At 39.1% G+C, this 25561-nt stretch overlaps 1 protein-coding gene across 4 annotated transcripts in view; it reads left to right on the forward strand.

Moving 5' to 3' along the window:
* The first annotated feature begins 7385 nt into the window (after positions 1 to 7385).
* CPSF6 (cleavage and polyadenylation specific factor 6) overlaps positions 7386 to 25561 on the forward strand; it is a 38018-nt gene continuing 19842 nt past the window's right edge. For 2 of the 4 annotated variants that reach the window (XM_066257634.1, XM_066257635.1), the window contains exons 1-6: positions 7386 to 7512; positions 15717 to 15926; positions 18067 to 18170; positions 23754 to 23899; positions 24793 to 24966; positions 25097 to 25207. In XM_066257634.1, coding sequence (XP_066113731.1) covers positions 7453 to 7512; positions 15717 to 15926; positions 18067 to 18170; positions 23754 to 23899; positions 24793 to 24966; positions 25097 to 25207 — 805 coding nt within the window. In that variant the 5' untranslated portion in view covers positions 7386 to 7452. The remainder of the gene's footprint in view (positions 7513 to 15716; positions 15927 to 18066; positions 18171 to 23753; positions 23900 to 24792; positions 24967 to 25096; positions 25208 to 25561) is intronic. The other 2 variants (XM_066257636.1, XM_066257637.1) reach the window with 1 other exon arrangement.

Here is a 25561-nt window from a genome sequence, read left to right on the forward strand (position 1 = left end):
GAAAGAGAAGGTTTGCTGATGGGGAGCCAGAGGTGAGGGGCTTTGCGAGATCTGCTGAGACTGGTGGAAACTTTGATTCTAGGATGAATCAGAAAAGATTCTCCTGGTTGTGGAATCGAAGAATGTGTTAGTGGCTTTGGGAGGCCTGTGTGTTTCCTCGTTGGCAGCTGTGAGACTTTAATAAAGGAATGGCCCACCATTTTTTGGCTCCACTGTTTCTTTATGTCTGTTCGAATTTAATGAAAACCTGCAACCTGCATGTGCATGGCTGCAACAGTGGAGGCCTCAGGCCATACACTCACCCTACCCAGAACAGATGTTGTTTGGCTTATCATTGTATGAATGATTTGTCAGTCTAGACCTTAGGAAACACAGTTTAATTTGGTAGAAAATAAAGAAAAAAAAAGAAAGAAAGAATGAGCAAAGGTTTCAAACTGGGAGAAGTCTTTGCATAAAGGATTGGTGGTAACAGCTCTTTACTGACCACATGACTCCAATTATGTTTTTTTTTTTATTTTTTTAAAATTTTATTTATTAATTTTAGAGAGGAGAGAGAAAAGGATAGAGAGACACAGAGAGGGAGAGAGAGGAGAGAGAGACAGAGAGAGAAGGTGGGGAGGAGCTGGAAGTATCAACTCCCATATGTGCCTTGACCAGGAAAGCCCAGGGTTTCAAACCAGCGACCTCAGCATTTCCAGGTTGACGCTTTATCCACTGCACCACCACAGGCCAGGCCAATTTTGTTTCTTGAATGCTATTTGGCCTAAGTTCCCTCATCTGTAAATTGAGATGTTTGGATCTAATAACACCTTTTCCAGTGTTATCTCCCCACCCCCACCCCAGTGGGAAGGGACATTCTATGATTCTATGAGAGAAGCCTTTTACCTCAAGATTAGTGACCAAGCCTGACCTGTGGTGGCGCAGTGGATAAAGCGTGGACCTGGAAATGCTGAGGTCGCCGGTTCGAAACCCTGAGCTTACCTGGTCAAGGCACATGTGGGAGGTGATGCTTCCTGCTCCTCCCCTCTTCTCTCTCTCTCTCTCTCCTCTCTCTCTCTCTCCTTTCTAAAACGAATAAAAAATAAAAATAAAAAAAATTTAAAAAAGATTAGTGACCAATTATCCTCCTTTAGAGAGGACAGTGTGGGTCAGATAAGTTTGTAAATATGATGTTTGCTCACTTATAGTTTGCATTGGGTGTGGGGGACAGGCTGTAAGCAGGCAGGGTACTTATAGCCTAAGGCTTAGTTTTAAGACTAAGCCTTTCCCACCTTTTTAATCCTAAAATCTTCTCAACACTAAGCTTTTCCCCACACCCTTGACTGTTGCATGATGTGGGATGATGCACTCTTATGAGGAATCCCATTTATGCCTCAGATAAGTGACTTTGTATCAGAGACTTCCTTATTTGTACATTGGCTTAAAGGTTTTGATTTCTACACTATAAAATGGGGCAGGCCCTGGCCGGATGGCTCAGTTTTAGAGCGTTGGCCTGGCATGCAGGAGTTCTGGGTTCGATTCCTGGCCAGGGCACACAGGAGAAGCGCCCATCTGCTTCTATACCCCTCCCCCTCTCCTTCCTCCCTGTCTCTCTCTTCCCCTCCCGCAGCCGAGGCTCCATTGGAGCAAAGTTGGCCCAGGTGCTGAGGATGGCTCCATGACCTCTGCCTTAGGCGCTAGAATGGCTCTGGTTGGTTACAACAGAGCAATGCCCCAGATGGGCAGAGCATCACCCCCTCGTGGGCATGCCAAGTGGATCCCGGTCAGGCGCATGTGGGAGTCTGTCTGACTGCCTCCCTGTTTCCAACTTCAGAAAAATACAAAAAGATAAATAAAAATAAATTAAATGGGGCAGACCGGGGGCTCACTCTTCAGTTCCTGAAACTAGCATTGCAAGGAGAAGCAGCCAAGATGGTGGAGTGCTGAAGAAGAAACCAGTTTGTGCAATTTGTGCAGAGAGAAGAAGATGGACAACAGAGGTGAATAAGGCTGGTGAGGTAGAAACCTTTGATTCTAGGAAACTCAGATAAGTCAGTGGCTTTGGAAGCCCTGAATGGAAAGAGAAGTGTTTTCCCACTCTGTGCATTTCTTGCCTGCCGGTGCGAGCTAGGATTAAATGTAATGGCCCACCAGTTCTTGGCTCCATTGTTTCATTACTATTTGCCCGAATCAAGTGTGAACCTGCATGTGCATGGCCACAATGGCGGACCCTGGTCATACAACAGTCCTTCTTTTGTAAGTTCTGTCCTGCCTGGAAAAGTTTCCTCCTACATGTCCTCCTTTTTGATATTGGAAGACTAATCTGTAAATGTCCGTATTCAAACAATGCAAAGTCGATCCATTGTGTGTGTTGTGACGTATTTGTATTTGACATGATGATTCATCAAGGATCAGTACGGTGTGGCGAGACATGATTATAAGAAGCATGCGCTCCGCACAGGAGACCTGAGAGAGCATGCAATACACTGAGCACATAAATGGCTTCCTGTACTTCTTACTGAAACACAACACAGCACATACGACATTGTAGACTCATGATTATTTCTTTCTCAGTGAATATTGAATCATAGACAGGTAAGCCCAATTCACATTTTATTATTTCATTATCTATTTAATAATTTCCAAATACATATAATTTTATTTACAACTATTTTCCTGAAATTTAAGTTTTAAAGTAGAAATCTAACCTTAAACCATATCTATTAATAATGCATTTTGATTAATAGATGCATAAAACAGACATTTTTTATTTAGAAAATGATAAATACACCCAAATATCACTCTAAATTAGTGGTTTTGTTTGATATTTAGTTTTATTAATTTATCTTCCAGAAAATTCGCCTACCATGATGTAACATTTTCAGTTCCTAATGTGCTTACATTGTTCATGTATATCTATGTTTTATTTTTAATTTTAAATTTCACTTAAGGGATGGAAAAATCAAAAAAGACAGCCCTGGCCGGTTTGCTCAGTGGTAGAGCGTCGGCCTGGCGTGCAGAAGTCCTGGGTTCGATTCCCGGCCAGGGCACACAGGAGAAGCGCCCATCTGCTTCTCCACCCCTCCCCCTCTCCTTCCTCTCTGTCTCTCTCTTCCCCTCTTGCAGCCGAGGCTCCACTGGAGCAAAGATGGCCCGGGTGCTGGGGATGGCTCCTTGGCCTCTACCCCAGGCGCTAGAGTGGCTCTGGTCACAACAGAGCGATGCCCCAGAGGGGCAGAGTGGAGGGGCAGAGCATCGCCCCCTGGTGGGCGTGCTGGGTGGATCCCAGTCGGGCGCATGCGGGAGTCTGTCTGACTGTCTCTCCCCATTTCCAGCTTCAGAAAAATACAAAAAAAAAAAAAAAAAAAAAAAAAGGAGAAGAAGAAAAAAAAAAGAAAATGCCATTTCAAAGATAAATTGAAAAAGGAATCTCCATTCCTCATATCAAAGAAAGACACCAGCCTGACCTGTGGTGGCGCAGTGGATAAAGCGTTGACCTGGAAATGCTGAGGTCGCTGGTTTGAAACCCTGGGCTTGCCTGGTCAAGGCACATATGGGAGTTGATGCTTCCAGCTTCTCCCCCTTCTCTCTCTCTGTCTCTCCTCTCTCTCTCTGTCTCTCCTCTCTCTCTCTCTCTCTCTCTCTCTGACTCTCCCTCTCCTCTCTAAAATGAATAAATAAATTTAAAAAAAGAAAGACACCATTGTTTTCTGCAATATTTGCAGAGGAGAATTTTGTATTGCAGTTGGGGTCAGAGCAACGATAACAAAATACTTGACCATCAACAAACATAAGCAATCATTAGATGCATCAGCTTCCAGTTGTAAAGTAACAAGGTTTTTTAAAACTTCATATTATTCTGAAGATAAAAAGTTGGCTGTAATGGAGGGAACATTTGCATTTCATACCATAATTCACAATCAAAGTTTTCATAGTATGGATTGTACAACTAAAGTATTGAAAAAGTTTCACAATGCAGAATTTTCATGTGCCAGGACAAAACATAAGGCTATTTTGAAATCAGTATTTAAAAATTACTGTGACAAAATTCTGAAGAGGACTTGGAAACTGCAGCATTTGTAATGATTTTATCTGATGCATCAAATCTTTTTTTTTTCTGAAGCTGGAAACGGGGAGAGACAGTCAGACAGACTCCCGCATGCTCCCGACCAGGATCCACCCGGCACGTCCCTGACGCTCTGCCCACCAGGGGGCGATGCTCTACCCCTACCAGAGCCACTCTAGCGCCTGGGGCAGGGGCCAAGGAGCCATCCCCAGTGCCCGGGCCATCTTCGCTCCAATGGAGCCTTGGCTGCGGGAGGGGAAGAGAGAGACAGAGAGGAAGGGGGGGCGGTGGAGAAGCAAATGGGCACTTCTCCTATGTGCCCTGGCCGGGAATTGAACCCGGGTCCCCCGCACGCCAGGCCGACGCTCTAGCACTGAGCCAACCGGCCAGGGCCTGATGCATCAAATCTTAATGAAATTAAATTGTATCCAATAATAGTAAGATATTTTACTGTTACCAAGGGCATTCAAATAAAAATTTTAAAGTTAGAATCCATTGAGGGCAAAACTTCTGAAATTTTGTCAAACCATCTATACACAGTAATATTGTAAATGAAAACAATTTGAAATCCAAAGTTGTTGCACTAACGGCTGATAATACAAATACAAATTTTGGTGGGCAAAGACGCAAAGGGGTGAATAATGAGTATGTAAAATTACAAGAGTTACTCCAAAAGAAAATATTAGGAATAAGTTGTAATGCACATATTTTGTCAAATGCAATCAACACAGCATCATGTGCCATGCCAATTGATGTAGAATAATAACTACAATTTATTTGCATTTTAGTTGTTTTACCATTAGAGTTGCTACTTTAAAACAATTTTGTGAAAAAGCAAATGTTCAATACAAAAAACTTTTAGGATATTCAAAAATTAGATGGCTTGCTCTAACACCTGCTATAGAGTGAGTTCTACAATTATTTGAGCCTCTCTGTTCATATTTTAAAGTTTAAACAAATGTCCTAAAATCCTGGAATTGTTTTTCAATAATAAAATAGCTGGGATATTAATGTATTTTGTACATAATTAAGCATCTATTTTTCACAAAACGATTCAAAAGATTGAACGTGAACACATTTCAGCTATGGAAGTTAGTCTTATTTTGAATGACTTTATTCTTTAATATAAATCTCGTTTTGAAGAAAAATTTCTTACCTTAATGATAAAAAGAAAATTGTCAGACTTAGAGGAATCAAATCCGGGCATAACAGAAAAGTTTATCAGAGAAGTGCAGAATTTTTACCAGACATGTTTTCAATATACCGAAGAATAGTCTGAAACAAACACCACGGGAAATAACAGTTTTCAATGGTGTTTTCTTACTTCATCGCAAGTATATTGGACAGATATTGAATCTTGTCTTGAGTTTTTATCTAAAGAAATGCCAGACATCAAAATAGATGACCATGATCTCTTTGAAGAAATTAGAAGACTGAATATATATTTAAATTCTGAAAAATTAATACAATGGGGAAATGAACACATTGAAATTGATAAAAGATGGGTGGAAATATTCAGCCATTTCAAAAATGAACATATTCCATGCTCAATTTACATTGTGCTGCCCTGGAACTAAGGCAGCAGTTGAAAGAGGTTTTTCAATTTCTCATGATTTTTGGACAAGTGAGAAGTCGAGATTGAATACAACTAGAGAGCTGCAGCATTTGCTGTAAAATTCAATATGAAAGATATTTCTTTTTTGTGTGTGTGTTGACAGAGACAGAGAGGAACAGACAGACTGGAAGGGAAAAAGATGAGAAGCATCAATTCTTTGTTGCGGCACCTTAGTTTCTCAGTGATTGCTTTCTCATATGTGCCTTGAAGGGGAGGGGGGAGCTACAACAGACTGAGTGACCCCTTGCTCTATCCAGAGACCTTGCTCTAGCTTTGCTCATACCAGATGAGCCTGTGCTCAAACTGGCGACCTCGGAATTTCGAAATTGGGTCCTCTGTGTCCCAGTTCGACACTCTATCCACTGCACCACTGTCTGGTCAGGCTGAAGGATATTTCTTGTATAGATATTTCCAATATATTGTTACAAGATGATACATTGACAAAAATATTTATTCAATGGAAAAGTAATATTATCTAAATGAGTATTTTTTCTTACAATTATTAAAAATTAATAGGCATGTAAGCATAATTACAATATAAGATATAAATGTTTTTATTATGCATTTATCATATTATAGTTTTGTTTTGTTTTTTACAGAGACAGAAAGTCAGAGAGAGGGATAGATAGGGATAGGAACAGAAAGAGATGAGAAGCATCTATCATAGGTTTTTCGTTGTGACACCTTAGTTGTTCATTGATTGCTTTGTCATATGTGCCTTGACTGTGGGCCTTCAGGTGACCCAGTAACCCCTTGTTCGAGCCAGCGACCTTGGGTCCAAGCTGGTGAGCTTTGCTCAAACCGGATGAGCCCGCGCTCAACCCCGGGGTCTCGAACCTCGGTCCTCCGCATCCCAGTCCGACGCTCTATCCACTGCGCCACCGCCTGGTCAGGCAGTGTATTATTGTTGCAATGAATAAAATGTTTCTTTTATTTACTATATTGATTTCTTCAATTTATTTTGTTCTCCTTTTCATTGTAAAAAAGTTGGTCACCTTCTCAAGATGCCTCCACCTTGGTGGGTTCCAGGATGGCTGCATTCAATTTAGAGGCATCTGAACTATTTCAAAGAAAAGCAACTGGAAAAGAAAATAGAGAAAGAAAGAAAGAGAGAGAGAGAGAGAGAGAGAGAGAGTAACTGCAGTTCTAGGGAGGAAAAAAAATGAAGGGCAACGAACGCGGGAAGAAGATGAGATGAAAGAAGAGGATGGCGGGAGATGGAGCTGTTAACATAAACCGAATGCAGATAACCTAAGTAGCATGCAGAGAACTCAAGCCAAACATCATGGGTGTCTAGCATTTACAAGAACGAAACGTTGCTGGTCTCCGCATAAGAATGCGGGATCAGACATTGTTCTTGTTCTCAAGGCGTTCCCAGAACGCAGGGCGTCACACTGTATTTAATCGTGGACATGTAACTCCCGTTCCTGCAGAAACCCTGGCGGTGAGCAATGTAAGAAAAACTAAGAAATGAAAACATTACAAAACGTTACAGTGTGCCAGGAGCGATGAGGGAACACAGTATCTGGAAAGAACTGGCACGTCCCCTACCCCCGGGCGTAACTCAGACACACAAAAGAACCCATCTCTGCCCTCAGCGACGCAGCCTTTCTTCCCCTGCCGCTCCGCGAGGCTGCTAAGGCGATTGCCGCCCCCGCCACCCCCACCGCCCCCGCCTCAGCCCCCAGCGCCTCGGAAGTGACGTAAGCGCCCCGCCCCCGCCGCTAGATCGGCTGCTTCTGCCGCTGCGAGCGGACCTGCAGGAGGCGGCGGCGGCCGAGGCCGAGGGAAGATGGCGGACGGTGTGGACCACATAGACATTTATGCGGATGTGGGCGAAGAGTTCAATCAGGTACGTGAGGGCCGGGCCGAGCCGCGGAAGCGGGCTGCGCTGCGGCCGGGACCCTAACGTGGGGGCCGCCGGGGCCGCGAGCCGGCGCGGCCGCACATCGTGCGCCTGTGCCATCCGTGGGCCGTGCCGCCGACCCTGGCGCGGCGCCCCTGGACCTTCGTTCTACCGCGTTGTTTCGCGGGCCGCGGGCTGGGCGGCTAGCCGCGGGGCCCCGAGCGCGGACGCGGGCCGCAGGGCTGCCGCCGCCGGCTTCTCCGTCTCTGGGGCCCGCTCCCCATTGTTGGCGGCGGCCGACGGGCGCTTCCCGCCGCGCTAGGCCCGGGCGGTGGGCCGCGTGTCTGCCGCGGGAGAGCGGGCCCCGCCGCGTCCCCGCCCCCGCCGCGGGTCCAGGAAGCGGCCCGGCGGGGCGCGCGCCGCTCGCCCCCTCGGCCCCGGCTCGGTCGCTCGGGCTCCGATTCCTCTCTTCGCTCCATTTTGTCTCCCTGCCCGCGCACTGTCCCCCTCATGGAAGGCCGCGTTCAGCGCCCTTTGTATCCCGCGCGCCCGGTTTCCTGGGCTCCCGGCGTTTGCGGTGGGTCTCGGCGTGGCGCCTTCTGCCTCCTCCCCGCACACTTGCTGCGGCGGCTGAGGTGTGGGCGCGTTTGCAACAAGTCCAATGATTTTCGGACCCATGGATCGCGTTAACAGTTTGTGCACTGCCCGTGCCTGAGTGTCGAGGGCTCGCGGTGCCTTTGAGGCACGGTCGTTCTTGGCCTTTTTGGTGAAAATGCCAAGGTAGATGGTTTGGGCCAAAAGGAAAACCTGGAAGCGGGGTGGTTGGATGGAACAAAAAAGATGGTAGCTCACCAAGAGATCAGAGGAGTGGTTAAAGAACTTTCACCTGAAATTCTTATGCTATCGTTTCAAAGTAAATGACTGTAGATCTGACCCGCTTTCCAAAAGCAAAATGCTAAGTGTCCTTTTTGTTTTGAAAGGTTTGAGGAAATGAAAATGCAAGGTATCTCATCTCACAGGCCACAGTTGACCTAGAACTAGCCGCCAAGCCATGATGCCTGGTGCTGGGCATCCTTGCAAAAGATCTCGTTTGTTACTGGAGTAGTGACGTTTAAGCCCCAAGCCTGCTGTTCACGTCTTCATTGCCTTTTATGTAGTAACACATTTTAATAAAAATCAAATTGTGCCTAATTGCAGTGCATCTAAAGGATTTTTTTAAATGTATTTTCCAGGTATGTATGAGAAACAATAAAATGATACTGGTTGATATGTTTAGTGTTTTTTTTTCTCCCTCCATTAGGGATCTTATGTGTAGGGGATCAAGATTTTTTTTAATTTGGGAAAGCTGGAAATCCTTTTTGTCAGGAATGACTTTGTGACCCTGGTTTCAGTATTACAATAGAAAAAAGTTGTTGATTTTAGAGGGGGGGGGTAAGGGGGGAGAAATGGATTTGTTGTTTCACTTATTTATGCATCCATTTGTTGATTCTTGTTATGTGCCCTGACCCGGATGGAACATGCAACCTTGGCGTATCAGGATGATGGTCTACCCATTTGAGCTACCCAGTCAGGGTGAAAAAAAATTTTTCAGTTAGCTTTCAATGTTTCCTACTGTGTTACAGGCTGATATGTTTAAATGTAAACCATTGTAATCAATCCTTAAGTTTTGAAATATTTGTTCTTTTTATTGTGCTTATATTTTGTACATATGATGCCTTAGTTGTGTCAGTGACAGATTAGAAAATTATCTTGAGCTTTATAGACTAATGCTTTTAAGGACACTAGTAGCTAAACACCTCCAGGAATTTTTTTCCCCCTTTTATGAAACATGACATTTCATTCAAAAGCAGGCCATACCTGTAAGTAAAGGAACAATTAAGTGTTCAAGACTGTCTTCATTAGCTTTTCTTACAACAGTGTACCACTTTTCTACCCATAATAAAGGAAGAATTGAGGCGAAATTTTAGAACTAAAGCTTTCTTCAGGATCTCTGTGAAATATGTATTTTAGGCTTGGGCAGACTTAATTTGGTATGGGCATTTCTCTCATATAGCTGAATGGAATGATACTTGTTTATGCTATAGCTAGTGCTAACGGAGCAGGAGGCAAGAAGAGATTAAAATTTTGTAGCCCTGATGAGGAACCGCTTTATAGTGTTCTTTTTTATTTTTTATTGATTGATTTGAGAGAGAGACAAACATCAATTTGTTGTTCCACTAATTTATGCATTGATTGATTTTTTTATTTTTATTATTTTGTATGTGCCTTGACCGGGTATCAAACCTGTAACGGCGAATTGGGAGGACACTAACCAACTGAACTACCCTGCCAAGGCTATAGGGTTCTTTTTTTAAATGTAACTTTTCTACAGCACTTTATCTCGCACATAGTTGTATAGTTTGGTCAGTAAAATATTTACGCTTTTTGAATAGAGTAATGAGATTAAATGAAAGCCACAAAAAGATGGTTGTTTTTAAGGGTCTGTCTGTTTTTAAAATGTTAGTATTATTGATATTTTTTCTTAATTTTTGTCAGACTTAGAGGCAACTGCAAAATTATTACTGACTTTGCACTGTATTATTAGCTGGTGTCATTATTTGTATTGGTTGCTGTAATAAACTGACTTACTTTGTTGTGGTTGAGCAAAAATGCTTTACCAATATAACCAATCTTGTCTAGACTTATTTTAGCTTCTAAACTGCTGTGAACATTTAAAAAAATCTTTGTTCTTAATATAAACTACAGTTTTCATTGAATTTGTATACTTGGAAAAATTTCTGTAGTCCGTGTATTTCCCATTTCTTTTATTTTAAATTATCATACTTTTATGAAGTTGCTTTTTATGTAAATATTTTGGGAAAACAATATAACCCTATTTCAAAAAGCGGGAGACATTCAACTGTCTTAGAAGAAACTTCAGTTAGGGGTGAGGTAATAATAAGTAAATGAAACAAACTATAGTAGAGTTTTTTTTTTCACCAGAATTTAAGAATGGAGAATAAAATTGAAGGGCAGAAGACACAAGGGACTGGGCTATTCTTTATGTGTACTCTATAGTTCAGGGGTCCCCAAACTTTTTACACAGGGGCCAGTTCACTGTCCCTCAGACTGTTGGAGGGCCGGACTATAAAAAAAACTATGAACAAATCCCTATGCACACTGCACATATCTTATTTTAAAGTAAAAGAAACCAAAACGAGAACAAATACAATATTTAAAATAAAAAACAAGTAAATTTAAATCAACAAACTGACCAGTATTTCAATGGGAACTATGCTCCTCTCACTGACCACCAATGAAAGAGGTGCCCCTTCTGGAAATGTGGCGGGGGCCCGATAAATGGCCTCAGGGGTCCGCATGTGGCCCGCGGGTGTAGGGACCCCTGCTATAGTTCTTACATCGAAGGTTTTTAGATCTAACCAAATCGAGAACAGTTGCTCCAGTGGAAGGAGAATTTGAACTACTTCCAGACTTCTACATTACTTGAATTTGGAGTTGAGAAGAAAGCAGTTTTGTTTTAGCCTTTAGTGTGTATTGGTTCAATTTGAACTGGGATTTGTACTCAAATATAGTGTTACTAGCCAAATATTTAATAGTTACAAACTTTTATTTTGACTAAAACTCAATTCAAAATGCATTTCATGAGTTTCTGTTATACTCCAACAAAGAGGGATACAAGGAGTGCAGTGGAGTGTGGGTGAGAGGCACTGACATAAATATTCTGACAGGTTGTGTATTGTAGATCCACTCCTCTATGTTTATCTCTTATCTGGAGAATTTTTGTTGGCAGGGAAGAGGAAAGTCAGTAATTTTATCAACTTCATGCATTGAAGTGTAGTGTGTATTTTGCTTGTTTGGGGATCAAAAGCTCTTTTTGATTGATTGATTGAATTTTAGAGAGAGAGTGTTGTGCAACTTATGCATTCATTGGTTGATTCTTTTTTGTACCCTGACGGGATCAATCTGAAATCTTGGCTTATCCAGATAATGCTCTAACCAGCTGTGCTACCTGGTCAGGGCAGATCAGCAGCTCTAAATGTAGAATTTAGTTACTAATCTTCCGCAGAGGGGCACTGATCACAGTGCTGCTTTAGGTAATCTAACCATTGAACTTTAAAAATGAAAATGTATTTAAGTAGTGGCCAGGAAAAGAAATCATTTAGAAATTATAGACCTAGACATCCTCATACGCCAGCTTGCCTTTGTTTCATGAGTCATTAAACTTTATAGTTAATCATGATGTATCTACGCTAGGCAGTTATCTAGTCAATTTTGGGAAATGAGTTTATTAGACAAATATCAGTGAAACCTTATTTCTGATAAATTTGTATTTAATAAAAAACCCTCTAAGGTAAGGCTGTAAGGTCAAGAATGAGATAGGTAGAGACTGATTCAGAAACTTGGGTAGGAATGTTTAGGTGAGCTGGAACTTTTCTCGCTTAATCTTATTATTTATGAGTGTGGTCCATTCAGCTGCCTATAAATTGTTCACTTTGTGGTTTATGCGGCATGTTTTTAGTAACCAGTTGGCTTCCTTACTATTAAGGTTTTTATAGGGATTATGAACTAATTTTAATATCTACTAAGAACAGTTAGACAAAATCAGAAAAAGTGTGCTTTCTAAATAAATGCATATTAGATTGGATTATCTGATATTGGCGTTTGCATGCTAGCATTTTACTTTGTTGGTTATAAAAGGTATAAAATACATTTTGTAAATGCAAAATGTAGCTTTCCCCTGCTTATATTTCTCTAACTGAAAATGACTATTAAATTCCTTTTTTCTTTTTGTTTTTTAGTAGAGAGGTTTTGAAGCAAGTGGCCTTTGCTGTGCCTTTACTGAGTAACATATAATGCAGAAATGATATTACTACAACTTTAGGACCAAAAGCAGTGTTGGGCTTGTGAGGAGGAATGAAGACTATAGTATATACAGTATATCTGTGATGTTAAAATTTTATGGGAGGTGATTAGGGAGAATATATCTAAATAACTGTTTGAAGGAGGGGGTGGTGATAATGGGAAAAAAAAAGGTTGAAAAACATTGCTTTAAGAAGGAACTAACAGAATTTTGGTTACTTGACTGTCCATGTTATTGTTAAGTGTTTTGTGTGACTTGGCAACAGCTATGTGTATATCATGTAGAAGGAAAGAGCTGTTAATTACTGGGAGTTATATATGATATAATGCGAAGCTCTATTGGTGATTAACTACTTTGAAAAGGAGATTAGTTAAGATTGGGCAACATTTTGTATCTAAAAGAATTAGAGGGGTAATGTTGATATTTTCTTGTTTTTGAGTATCATTAACATTTCCTAAAGATAATACTTGAAAAGACTGCATAGTAGAACCTGACATGTTGACCATTTCTCTTTAACAAAGTAGAAGCTGTATTTTTTTTTGTTCAGTGGACTTTCAGAACTCTGTGTATGACCTATGATGCACATTTTGCATAATTTCAGAATATGCATGTTTGCCCTCCTTTTTTAAAGTGGGAACAAAGAGTAGGATATGTTCTGCATTGATTTTTAATGTGGAGGATAGGTGTAATATACTAAAGCCAAAAAGGAAAATTACTGCTACTACAAGAGTATGTGCTTTGAGTTGAATTTTTAGTAATAGTGGCAAATACATTTAGATTCATTAATATATTTTCACATCTAAATCATACTGTTGGGGCTAGAAGTACAAGTTGTAGCCTTGAAACAGAGCCAAGCTAACTAGTCCACATGGAGATCAAACCCCAGGATATGGTCTCAATTAGCATCATACTTCAACCAATTGGGAGCAGTTCATCTAACAGACAGTGGCTGATCCTAAATATTGGTAGAGGCATATCACTATGGAAAATTGGTTGGTGTCAACATAGTAATACATGGATGGATAAAAACAGTAAGTGATTCTAGAACTGTGATCCACCAGGTTAGTGTAGCTGCACTTATGCTTGTAAGTTATTGTCTAGTAATGTAAACATTTTCTTAGATTTACGACCCATGGAAAATTAATGTTTTAAAATGCTTGGTGAAAGTTTAAATTTAAATACTTTTATTTTTAGTCCTGCAATTACTCTCCTTCAGACCATATATTGTGATTAGAGTCACTGCTGAAGAAATACAACTCCCTTTGTATAATAGTAGTAGTAGAAATAATAATAGTAATAATAATAATAATTCTGTTTGAGGACCAGAACTGGATTGCAAGAGTTTAAAAAGTGCCCACTACCTCTTGTGGGAAGCTTTTTAGTATTTCAAGTGTATGAATCCTCTGCTGCAACTACTGAAATGTCATAACAACACTCACTCTCCTTTTTTTCTAGTTTTTATTGTCACTACAATTTAAGCATGCTACTTTAACAAAAACTCAGTTCTGCAAGATTATTTTGTTAATGCTGTACAAACAAAATAAAATTATGGCATTATTCAGTGACTTGTGGTCTTAGTTTCTGCCCATTGCTAAAAATGACTTTGTTCTGACATGCTATGGAGATTTTGGGTCCCTTATTAAATGTCTTACATGCTACCTAATTTATGTAAAGATTCTGTTACATAATTAGTAAATTGATTAACTCTATTATGAGAAGATCACCTGAAGATGACTACAAATTTCAGGTCCTTTTGGCTATGTGTATAAACGGTATTTCCCCTTCTTGGGCCCCCCCTTTAAAAAGAAAATTATTTACTCTGGCTTCCTGCTAAAGAATAAAGCAGTAGCTATGCTTCTATGGGGCCTATAATAACAATATTTTGTTGATCTATTTACAGTGACATTGCCAGTGCTATCTTTTGGCTGTTCCTTATCTATGTAACAGTACTTAAAACTACACTGCTCACGAAAATTAGGTGATATTTCAAAATGACTATGAAGCAATAAAAAAATCCCCTAATTTTCATGAGCAGTATATTAGCTCCTTTTAATGTGACATTTATATAACAGTTCATGCTTAATAAATTGTATTGATGGTAGAGGATATGAGTTATGTCAGAATTATTTGTTATGTAACAAGTTCATATGGAAAACAATACAATAATAATACAAAAATAAATTGTTTCCTGTGCTCACACTGTTTACCTTCTTTTGCGCCATCCTGTATTCTACAACATAAGAATAAAATAGTTCACATCGATTTTAAGTATTTAGTGGTGGAAAGGGAGGAAGATGAAAATAGATTTTCCTCTAATACAGCCTGGTTAAACCTGTAGCCTAGTAATGGTTACCAAAGGCAATTTGAAGTAGTGTTGAGTGTTCTGCCAATGCCTGATTCATTAAGGGGTGAGGGCTTATTTATAAATTGAACCCTCCTTTTTCATTTTTCTCTCCATGTCTGTTTCTTTTTCATTTTCCTCTTCCTTGTTTATATAGGCATGTAAGTGGCATCCACTAGCATTGCTTTAATTCTGCTGATGACACTGGCAAAGCTTTACTAGATCCTTGTTCATGTCCTTATTCTCTTGCTAATTGACTAGATATTTAAGTCAGGTCAGGTAAGCATTAACTTTTTGTTGACTAATAAAACTATTGCTAGACACTCATTTTGTATAGTTTTACTTCTATTTTATTTATTGCTTCTCTTTCCCTTGTTCATTTGTTATGTCATTTGGAATTCTTTACATATCCACATTTCCTTATTCTTTCCCTATAGCTTAGCTCACTATGCTTTCTTCTAAAACTAATAGATTTCAGGAGCATTTGAGATCTTACTCCCGAACATGTTATTTTGGTTCAAATTATTACAAAAATTGTCAAGAAAGAAAAACTACCAGTTTCACAGGTATGGGAAACAAGATCATGAATACCATTGAAAATAGTAGTCGTGTGGTTAATATTAAAGATTTGGCTCTGATTTTTGTGTCAATTTTTTTTTAAAGCTCATCTATTTGTATTATTCATATATTACTTATTACTCTCACTTTAAGAGTATTTTACGACCACGGAAAGTTTTACATTATTTATTTTGTTTCCATGCCATTCTTTTCCCGGAACGTTATTTTCTGTTATAATAGTGGAAAAATAGGATTCATTGTATAGATATTTACTTTATAGGTACTATTCAAGAATATATGTGTGGCATAAAGTGAGAGATTTTTTGCTTATGTCTTTGTGCCTTTTCTGATTTTGTACAAGATTTTAAAAAATAGTTGAATGACTTTCAAATCTATTTAGTATAGTAGTCTGATTATTGTATAATCTATAGTATTATTTCTGTATCTCAGGAAGCTGAATATGGTGGGCATGATCAGATAGATTTGTATGATGATGTCATCTCTCCATCTGCAAATAATGGAGATGCCCCAGAAGACCGGGATTACATGGATACCCTCCCACCAACTGTTGGTGATGATGTGGGTAAAGGAGCAGCACCAAATGTGGTCTATACATATACTGGAAAGAGAATTGCATTATACATTGGAAATCTAACATGGGTAGGTAAACTTAGCATACGAATTAAATTATTGGTAATTGATCTTGAACTATTCGAGTAGTTAACATTTTTATTGAGTTTTATAAAATAAGAATTTGAAGTTCCTAGATTGTTTGTTCTATATAGTATATGCTTGCTTATGAATGGGGATGGGCAATAAAAGTTCCTTAAAACATAAATTCCAGATTTTGTACTTTCAAGTTTTATAGTCATTAAGCTTATCTTGGTAGAGCTTCCGGTTAAATATATAATAGTTCAATTATTTTGTTTTCAAAGTAGTTATTTTTTACCTATTCCAAGACTTGAGGTATCTCAACTTGACAAAGAAAAATGCTCACAAAAGGTCTCAAACCAGGATTCAGAGCTGTAGGTGAGAAGTAGATAGAGTATGGATACAATATGATTCCTGGTTTTAAAGTTTTCATTATCTAATTTATGTTACAGACTTGTGTTTAATTTCTACTCTTAAATTTGAAATATGGTTCATGGAAATACTATATACATTGTATTTCATTTGTGTTTGTAAGACTAAGATTAATGCTTGGGAGTTTCATTAACTGTATATTTAATGTTATTAGCATTAAAATGTAAACACTAAAGCATTCCTATAGAATTTTTACATCCTGACTTAGAAAGGTGTCTAATATATACTGGAAAGTTTAAAATTGTCTAGAAATCAAAACTTGTCACTTGGAAGGAGACTTGACTTTGGGTTGTGAACACACTGTACAGTATACCAGCAATTTTCAAGTGATGTGCTGCAAGAATTTTTAAAACATGTTTAATCAGGCGCACTGACCTCTATTCCCTTTGATTGTTAAATAAAAAATTGAGAACAGCCAGTACAACAATAGTCGTCCAGAGTAAATGAGTTAAAATTATACCCTTTCTTTTGTCAAATTGGCAAAAAAATGTAATGTATTTTTTGGTGTGCCACAGAATTTTAGTAATTATGTGTGCCATGAGATGAAAAATGTTGAAAATTGCTGCAGTATACAGAAGATGTATTATACAATTGTACACTTGAAACCTGTGCAATTTTATTAACCAATGTCACTCCAGTAGATTCAATAAAAATTAAAAATAACTTGTCACTCTTCCACTTCCTTAATAGCTTTGTGTGTGTGTGTGTTTCTGAAGTTAGAAGCAGGGAGGCAGTCAGACAGACTCCCGCATGAGCCCTCCTGGGATCCACCTGGCATGCCCACCAGGGGGTGATGGTCGGCCCCTCTGGGGGATTGCTCCACTGTGGCCTGAGCCATTCTAGTGCCTGAGGCGGAGGCCATGGAGCCCCTCAGCTCCCGGGCCAACTTTGCTCCAATGGAGCCTTGGCTGCAGGAGGAGAGAGAGAGAAAGAGAGGAGGGAGAAGGGGAAGGGTGGAGAAGCAGATGGGTGCTTCTCCTGTGTGCCCTGGCCTCCCGGGAATTGAACCCGGGACTTCCACATGCCAGGCCGACACTTGACCACTGAGCCAACTGTCCAGGGCCTATTGTTTACATTTTTAAAAAGCTAATTGGCCATTCTCCTACCACCCAGTTTGAGCAATTTTATATTATTAGAAACTATAGCAGTATCCTTACAGAGAGTGGTTGCTAAGTAAGACTTTGAATCCTAGCACCTCCCCTTATTATTTTGTGATGTTAGACAAGCTCTTTCACCTTTCCATTGTATCCTATGTGAAATAGGAATAAGAGGACTTGTAAGATTGAAGATTTAAATATTTGATAAAAATTACATGATAAATACTCTATTTGGGGTTTTTTGTTGTTTTTGTTTTTATATTTTTAAAAATGGAATTTATTTTCCCAAATAATTGCCTTTAAGGAGAGGAAGTGACAAGTAAGATTGGTTTTATTGAAAAGTTTAAAACATTGCAGTTTAAAGTTGGAAGAGACCAGAAACTTTAATAAGTAAAAAAAAAAAAAGATCCTATCACTAAGGGTTTGTAATCTCTAATTTTTGAAACTTGTTATCAAGGAATCAAGTTTTTTCTGCTGTTTACAAATTGGAGACTGATTTGTAATAACCACACTTAGATTTGCACTATTTTCTCATTCTGGGTTTACCCTTAAAAACTAAATTGAAACAATAAAAATCTTGGATGTGTTTTGATGGTTAATGAAGGGGAAATGTCTTGCAGTGGACAACAGATGAAGACTTAACTGAAGCAGTTCATTCTTTGGGAGTAAATGATATTTTGGAGATAAAATTTTTTGAAAATCGGGCAAATGGCCAATCTAAGGGGTAAGATATTTTTCCCTAATATAAGTTTGTGGCGAGTGATTACATTTTTGGGAGGAAGTTTCTTAATTTTAATGCTAACTATACATGTGTGCAGGATGCTTTATTATCCACATGGCAGGAGGTTCTTGGGCAGAGATACGTACTCACTTCATTTGCCCCGAGATCTAGCTCAATAAAACTGGTGAAGCTGGAGGTGTGGGCAGTTTGTTATTAAAATTTTCCTGAGTTATCTCCACCTGTGGTTCAAATCGAGATAATAGTTTGAAGAAATGTTACTATCTCTGTGAGTAAAGGTTAGTGGAAGATGGGCGATAAGAGAATAATAAAGCATGGATGTTTTGCTTTATTTTTTTTTAACTGTTAAACTATACAAATAAGATAGAGTCATCATAGGAACATTATAAAACAGATATCCAAAAGTAAAAAAAAAAAAGCCACAATCTCACCATCTGTAAATGATCACTCTTAACATTTTAGAGAATATATTTCAGGTTTCTTCATAGTGTTTCTTTATATTTTTATTGCATAAAAATTCCAGTATTATAATTCACATGTTTTTATAACATGTTTGATATAAGGAATAAACCAAGTGTTAATAAATTAACATTTTCTCTAATGTCCTAATTCCTTCGATCATACCTTGATGCTCCTATAAATTATTTTACTATTCTTGTTTTTGGTTATTTGGGTTGTTTCTAGTTTTTGCCTATTTTAACTTTTACAGCAGACATCATTTTATATATAAACTATCTCCTGAACTTTTGCAATAGCCTTCTACTTGGTGTTCCTGCTTGTATCCTAATTTCCTACTGTTTGTACTACACATAAGTAGAATTTGGAAAAAAGTAACCATATTTTTTTGCTCAGAATCTTTTCATGGCTTTCTGTCTCACTCAGTAAAGCCAGAATCTTTAGTGTGGCCTACAGGCACTTTGTGGTGGTTACCCACCGCCTTCTACCACTCTGCTTCCTTAGGCTGTTTCAACCACATTAGTCTCTTTGCTCCTCAGACACATTCCTGCTTAGACCTTACACTACTAGGTTTCCTCTTCTGGTTTACTTTTTCCCTAGATATTCACATGGATCTCACTTTGTTCAGGACTCTGTTTAAGAGCTCCCTCCCTGACCATCTTGTGCAAAATAGCACCTTCAGTTCTTGTCGCTGTGTTTCCTTTTTTTTTTTCCGTTACTAGTGTATATACATTTTAAATACTTACTGATTTTTAGAGGGAGAGAAAGGCAGAGTAGGTGGGAATAAGGAAGGATCGGGAAGCATTAACTCGTAGTAGTTGCTTCTCAGATGTACCTTGACCGGGCAAGGCTGGGGTTTTGAACCAGCAACTCAGCATTCCAGGTCAGTGTTTTTATTCACTGCACTTGTTGATTGCCTTGTCTCCCACTACATTGTAAGTTCCATGAAAGCAGGGATTATGTTTTGTTCACTGTTGTATCTCTAGCCCTAGAATGTTGCCTGGCGAATAGGAGGTAGTATGTTGCTCAGTAATATTTGTTAAATTAATGAATTCATCAGATTATTTCTAAATTTAATTTTGACTCAATCAGCAGAATTTTTTTGTTGACCAGAATAAGGGATCTAGTTAATAACCATTTTGGACATTAAAGAGAAAAGGGTTCTAAGTTCCTTAGAGAAGTGGTTCCCAATCCCCGGGCCGTGGACTGGTACCGGTCCGCAGAGAAAGAATAAATAACTTACATTATTTCTGTTTTATTTATATTTAAGTCTGAACGATGTTTTATTTTTAAAAAATGACCAGATTCCCTCTGTTACATCCGTCTAAGACTCACTCTTGACACTTGTCTCGTAAGTTCTACAATTATATTTTAAAATACTACAGTTTTTTTTTTTTTTTTTTTTTTTTCATTTTTCTGAAGCTGGAAACAGGGAGAGACAGTCAGACAGACTCCCGCATGCGCCCGAACGGGATCCACCCGGCACGCCCACCAGGGGGCGATGCTCTGCCCACCAGGGGGCGATGCTCTGCCCATCCTGGGTGTCGCCATATTGTGACCAGAGCCACTCTAGCGCCTGGGGCAGAGGCCACAGAGCCATCCCCAGCGCCCGGGCCATCTTTTGCTCCAATGGAGCCTTGGCTGCGGGAGGGGAAGAGAGAGACAGAGAGGAAGGCGCGGCGGAGGGGTGGAGAAGCAAATGGGCGCTTCTCCTATGTGCCCTGGCCGGGAATCGAACCCGGGTCCTCCGCATGCTAGGCCGACGCTCTACCGCTGAGCCAACCGGCCAGGGCAAAATACCACAGCTTTTACGCCAGTCGCATAATTTTTTATTTTGTGCATTTATCCGTCCCACCCTAAAGGCCGGTCCATGAAAATATTTTCTGACATTAAACTGGTCCGTGGCCCAAATAAGGTTGGGGACTACTGCCATGGAGCCCTTCTGATAATAATCTAATTGTGGTATCTTAGTGTGGTTTCGATTTACATTTTCCTGATGATTAATGATGTTGAGCATCTTTTAATGGTGGAATTATTGGTAATAACCAAAGAGTGGAAACAACTCAAAATGTCCATCAGTGAATAATAGATTTTTATAAAATACTTTTTATTGACTAATTTTAGAGAGATGGGTGAGGGGGCAGAAAAACATACATTTGTTGTTCCACAACTTCCATTGGTTGCTTTCCATCATAGGTGCCTTGAGTGCAGATTGAGCCTGCAACCTTGGCATATCTGGTGATGCATTAACCAGCTGAGCTACTTGGCCAAGGCTTGTGTTTGGTTTTAAATATATTTTTCTTCATTGGGATATATAATTCACATACCATAAAATTCACCATTTTAAAGTGCTCATTTTTTTTTAGTATATTTACAAAGTTGTTAAATCATTTCCACTATTTTTCCAGAACATTATATCACCCCAAAAAGAAATCTCATAACCATTAGCAATCTGTTTTATACGGATTTGCTTATTCTGAACATTCCATATAAATGGAATCTTAAAGTAAGTAGTCCCGTGTGACTGGCTTCTTTCATTTAGCATGGTTTTCAGGTTCACCTGTATTAAAGCATATTATCAGTACTTAATTCTTTTTTTCCTACTATTTCTCCCCCTTCCCTTGAAGGTTTTACTTACTGATTTTTAGAAACAAAAGGGGGAATGGGAAGCATGAACTCATAGTTGCTTCTCATATGTGCCAATTGGGCAAGCACAGGGATATTGCCTGGTGACCTCAGCACTCTAGGTTGACACTTTATCCACTGGGCCACCCCAAGTCAGGCGTACTTAGATCTTTTTATGGCTACATAATCCATTATATAGATGTACTACCTTTTTTTTTCTTTTTCTTTTTCTTTCCTTTTTTTTTTTTTTTTTTTTTTGATAGAGTCAGACAGAGGGATAGATAGGGACAGACAGGAACGGAGAGAGATGAGAACCATCAGTCATCAGTTTTTCATTGCGACACCTTAGTTCATTGATTGCTTTCTCATATGTGCCTTGACCGCGGGCCTTCAGCAGACCAAGTAACCCCTTGCTCCAAGCCAGTGACCTTGGGTCCAAACTGGTGAACTTTTGCTTAAACCAGATGAGCCTGCGTTCAAGCTGACGACCTCGGGGTCTCAAACTGGGATCCTCCACATCCTAGTCTGACACTTTATCCACTGCGCCACCACCTGGTCAGACTCTTTTTTTAAATTGATTTTACAGAGAGAGGAAAGGGGGTAGCATGAAGTATCATTGTATAGTTGCCTCTCTTTAGTTGTTCATTGCTTGCTTGTCATATGTGCCTTGACTGGGCAAGCCCAGAGTTTCAAACCTGCGACCTCAGCATTCTAGGTCAATGCTGTATCCACTACACCACCACAGGTATGGCAGGCAGTGTACCTCTTTTTTATTTTACCCATCATTTAATGGACTTTGGTGTTGTTTCTACTTTTGCTATTGTGAATACTGTCCCTATGAATATTCATGTATGAGCTTTGTATGAACATATATTTTCAGTTGTTTCATATGTACACATGTATGCACACATACTTACATACAAGACTAGAATTACTGGATTGTGTGTCAACCTTTATATTTAACTTTTTGAAGAATTGCCAGATTGTCAGAGTGGCTGTGCCATGTCACATTTCCATCAGCAGTGGTTGAGGCTTTCAGTTTCTCCTCATCCACACCAACACTTGTTAATTATCTTTTTTTTTTAATAAATAAATTTTTATTAATTTTAATGGGGTGACATCAATAAATCAGGGTACATATATTCAAAGAAAACATGTCCAGGTTATCTTGTCTTTCAATTATGTTGCATACCCATCACCCAAAGTCAGATTGTCCTCCGTCACCTTCTATCTAGTTTTCTTTGTGCCCCTCCCCCTCCCATTAATTATCTTTTTGATTAAAGCTACCCTAGTGAGTATGAAATGAGTATCTCATTGAGGTTTTGATTTACATTTCCCTGATAGTTAATGATGTTGAGCATCTTTTCATGGTGGCATTATTCATAATAAACAAAGAGTGGAAACAACTCAGATGTCCATCAATGAATGTGCTCTTTAATTGTGCTATATCTATGTAATGAAATATTAATCAGCTGTAAAAGGAAATTAAGTACAGGTACATGCTGCAACATGCATAAACCTTGAAAACATGCTAAGTGAAAGAGCCAGTCACAAAGGACCGCATGGTGTATGATTCTATTTATCTGAGATGTCCAAAATAGGCAAGTCCACTGAGACAGAAAGTGGATTAGTGGTTGCTTAGGGTTAGGGGATGAAAGGAAATGAAATAACAGCTAATGAGTATTTGGTTTCATTTTGAAGGGATGAAATGATCTAAAATTGATGTGAGGATGGTTGTAAAACTTTAAATACAGTAAAAACCACTGAACTGTATATACCTTAAATGAGCGAATTGTATAGTTTGTTTTTGAGCTTTTTATAGTTTTAAATTAAGAAATATTTTGGCCTGACCAGGCGCTGGCGCAGTGGATAGAGTGTTGGACTGAGATGCGGAGGACCCAGGTTCGAGACCCTGAGGTCACCAGCTTGGACCCAAGGTCGCTGGCTCGAGCAAGGGGTTACTCGGTCTGCTGAAGGCCCGTGGTCAAGGCACATATGAGAAATCAGTGAACAACTAAGGTGTCGCAACGAAAAACTAATGATTGATGCTTCTCATCTCTCCCTTCCTGTCTGTCTGTCCCTGTCCATCCCTCTCTCTGACTCTCTCTGTAGAAAATAAATAAATAAATAAATCAGTGGTTTTCAACCTTTATTTTTTAAAAAAATATTTTGTTTTCTTAGATAAAGTTAAATTCAGGCCATTTCCTTTTTTATTTATTTTATTTTATTTTTTTATTTATTCATTTTAGAGAGGAGAGAGAGACAGACAGAGAGAGAGGAGAGAGAGCCGGGGGGAGGAGCTGGAAGCATCAACTCCCATATGTGCCTTGACCAGGCAAGCCCAGGGTTTCGAACCGGCGACCTCAGCATTTCCAGGTCGACGCTTTATCCACTGCGCCACCACAGGTCAGGCCAGGCCATTTCCTTTTTAAAATAGTAACATGAATCTCCTCATTTTCTACTTCTACTCCTTTAAACATCTTTTAGATTTGCCCTTGTTGGTGTTGGATCAGAAGCATCCTCAAAAAAGTTAATGGATTTGTTGCCTAAAAGAGAACTTCATGGTCAGAATCCTGTTGTAACTCCATGCAATAAACAGTTCCTGAGTCAATTTGAAATGCAGTCCAGGAAAAGTAAGCAATTCCTCAGGTTTTTATTAAAAGATGTGTATTTTAATCAGTGTTGCTAGCATTAGATATTATACTAGAAAAATTATCTTAATATTTGGTTTGTGGGAGAATCCACTTTAGAAAGTCCTTGCTTTGAATTTGATTTAATTACTGGTTATGACTGTGGTCCTGTGTACTGGAAACCTACTCCCATTTTTCTCTAGGTGTCACAAACCCAATACAATTCAACAGTGTGCAAGTTCTGTAGCCCTGCCATTCTTGTCCTGTCATTCCCATCCTAGAGAAAGGAAGAAACTACATTGTAATCCTTAGATTGAAGGAAACTTTTGTGGATGTGTGTTAAGGTGGTGGAGAAACCACTGATAACCAGAAAGTATTCGTTGATTTCTGCTTGGCACCAAGACCTTTCACCACTTGGTAAAGTGAATATAGAAAAGATTTGCCATTACCCACTTATGAATGTTATCACTTAAAGAGATGAGAGAATGATCATGTAATTAACAGAAATTCAAGTGGTTTGTTTTATTTTTAATGTATTAACACTTAAAGCTTAACTGAAGAATATGTTACAAAATATAAATGATTTATACTTAATGACATTTAGATTATTGTTGGAGAATTTTGGTCTTGGCTGCTGCAGAGTACTGTATTTTGAAAGTAACTCATTTATTTTTTGGAAATACGTCTATGCCTGGATATTTTGAGATTTCAAAAGAACTGAAATGTGAATGTTTTCCTAATCAATACTTCTCAAGTAGTTTGGACAGGTCTTAGGCATCTACAAGTTGGTGTCTACTATAAATGAAATTTGAAATATGGTTGTTTCTAATAACAGTGGTTACACTTCAGAGAACTATTTTAATAAATGCTATTTATGAGTATTTGGATATTTGCAGCTACACAATCAGGACAAATGTCTGGGGAAGGTAAAGCTGGTCCTCCAGGAGGCAGTTCACGTGCAGCATTTCCACAAGGTGGTAGAGGACGGGGCCGTTTTCCAGGGGCTGTTCCCGGTGGGGACAGATTTCCTGGGCCAGCAGGACCAGGAGGGCCACCCCCACCTTTTCCAGGTAAAATTTTTTTCTTAAATTACCATGGATAAAATATGTCTATCTAATTCCTCTTTTCCTTTTCTCTCTTTTCAAGTAATGCATTATTAATGTGACTTACTCTCCTTGTTATGCTATTTTTGGAATCCAGGAAATTTGATCAAGCATCTTGTTAAAGGAACTCGGCCTTTGTTCCTGGAAACTAGGATTCCATGGCATATGGGGCACAGCATAGAGGAAATACCCATTTTTGGCCTAAAAGGTCTTTATTTTTCTCCAAACTTGCTTGACTTATATATAGAATATTTACATCCGTCTTATTTTCTTACCTCTTAAAAAATTCTTTCAAGACCATTTTTCCTTGTTTCACTTTCTAGCTTGGCATCAGAGTAGAATATAAGGTGGGTGATTTCACTGTAAGAAATGTGTATATGCTGAAAGATGGAAACTATCTCTAAGCTTTATTGTCTTTAGTAAAATTTTTGTTTCAATAATTTTTAAGCATAAATTGAGGAAGTTAAATTTATAAGTATATACTTTATCTTTGTAGTTGTTAGTATAGCATTACCATATAGGTTTTATTTAAAGGGAAAGAATATTGGTCTACGAGTTATGC

The sequence above is a fragment of the Saccopteryx bilineata genome, chromosome 2 (assembly GCF_036850765.1).
Source record: "Saccopteryx bilineata isolate mSacBil1 chromosome 2, mSacBil1_pri_phased_curated, whole genome shotgun sequence".
NCBI lineage: Eukaryota > Metazoa > Chordata > Mammalia > Chiroptera > Emballonuridae > Saccopteryx > Saccopteryx bilineata.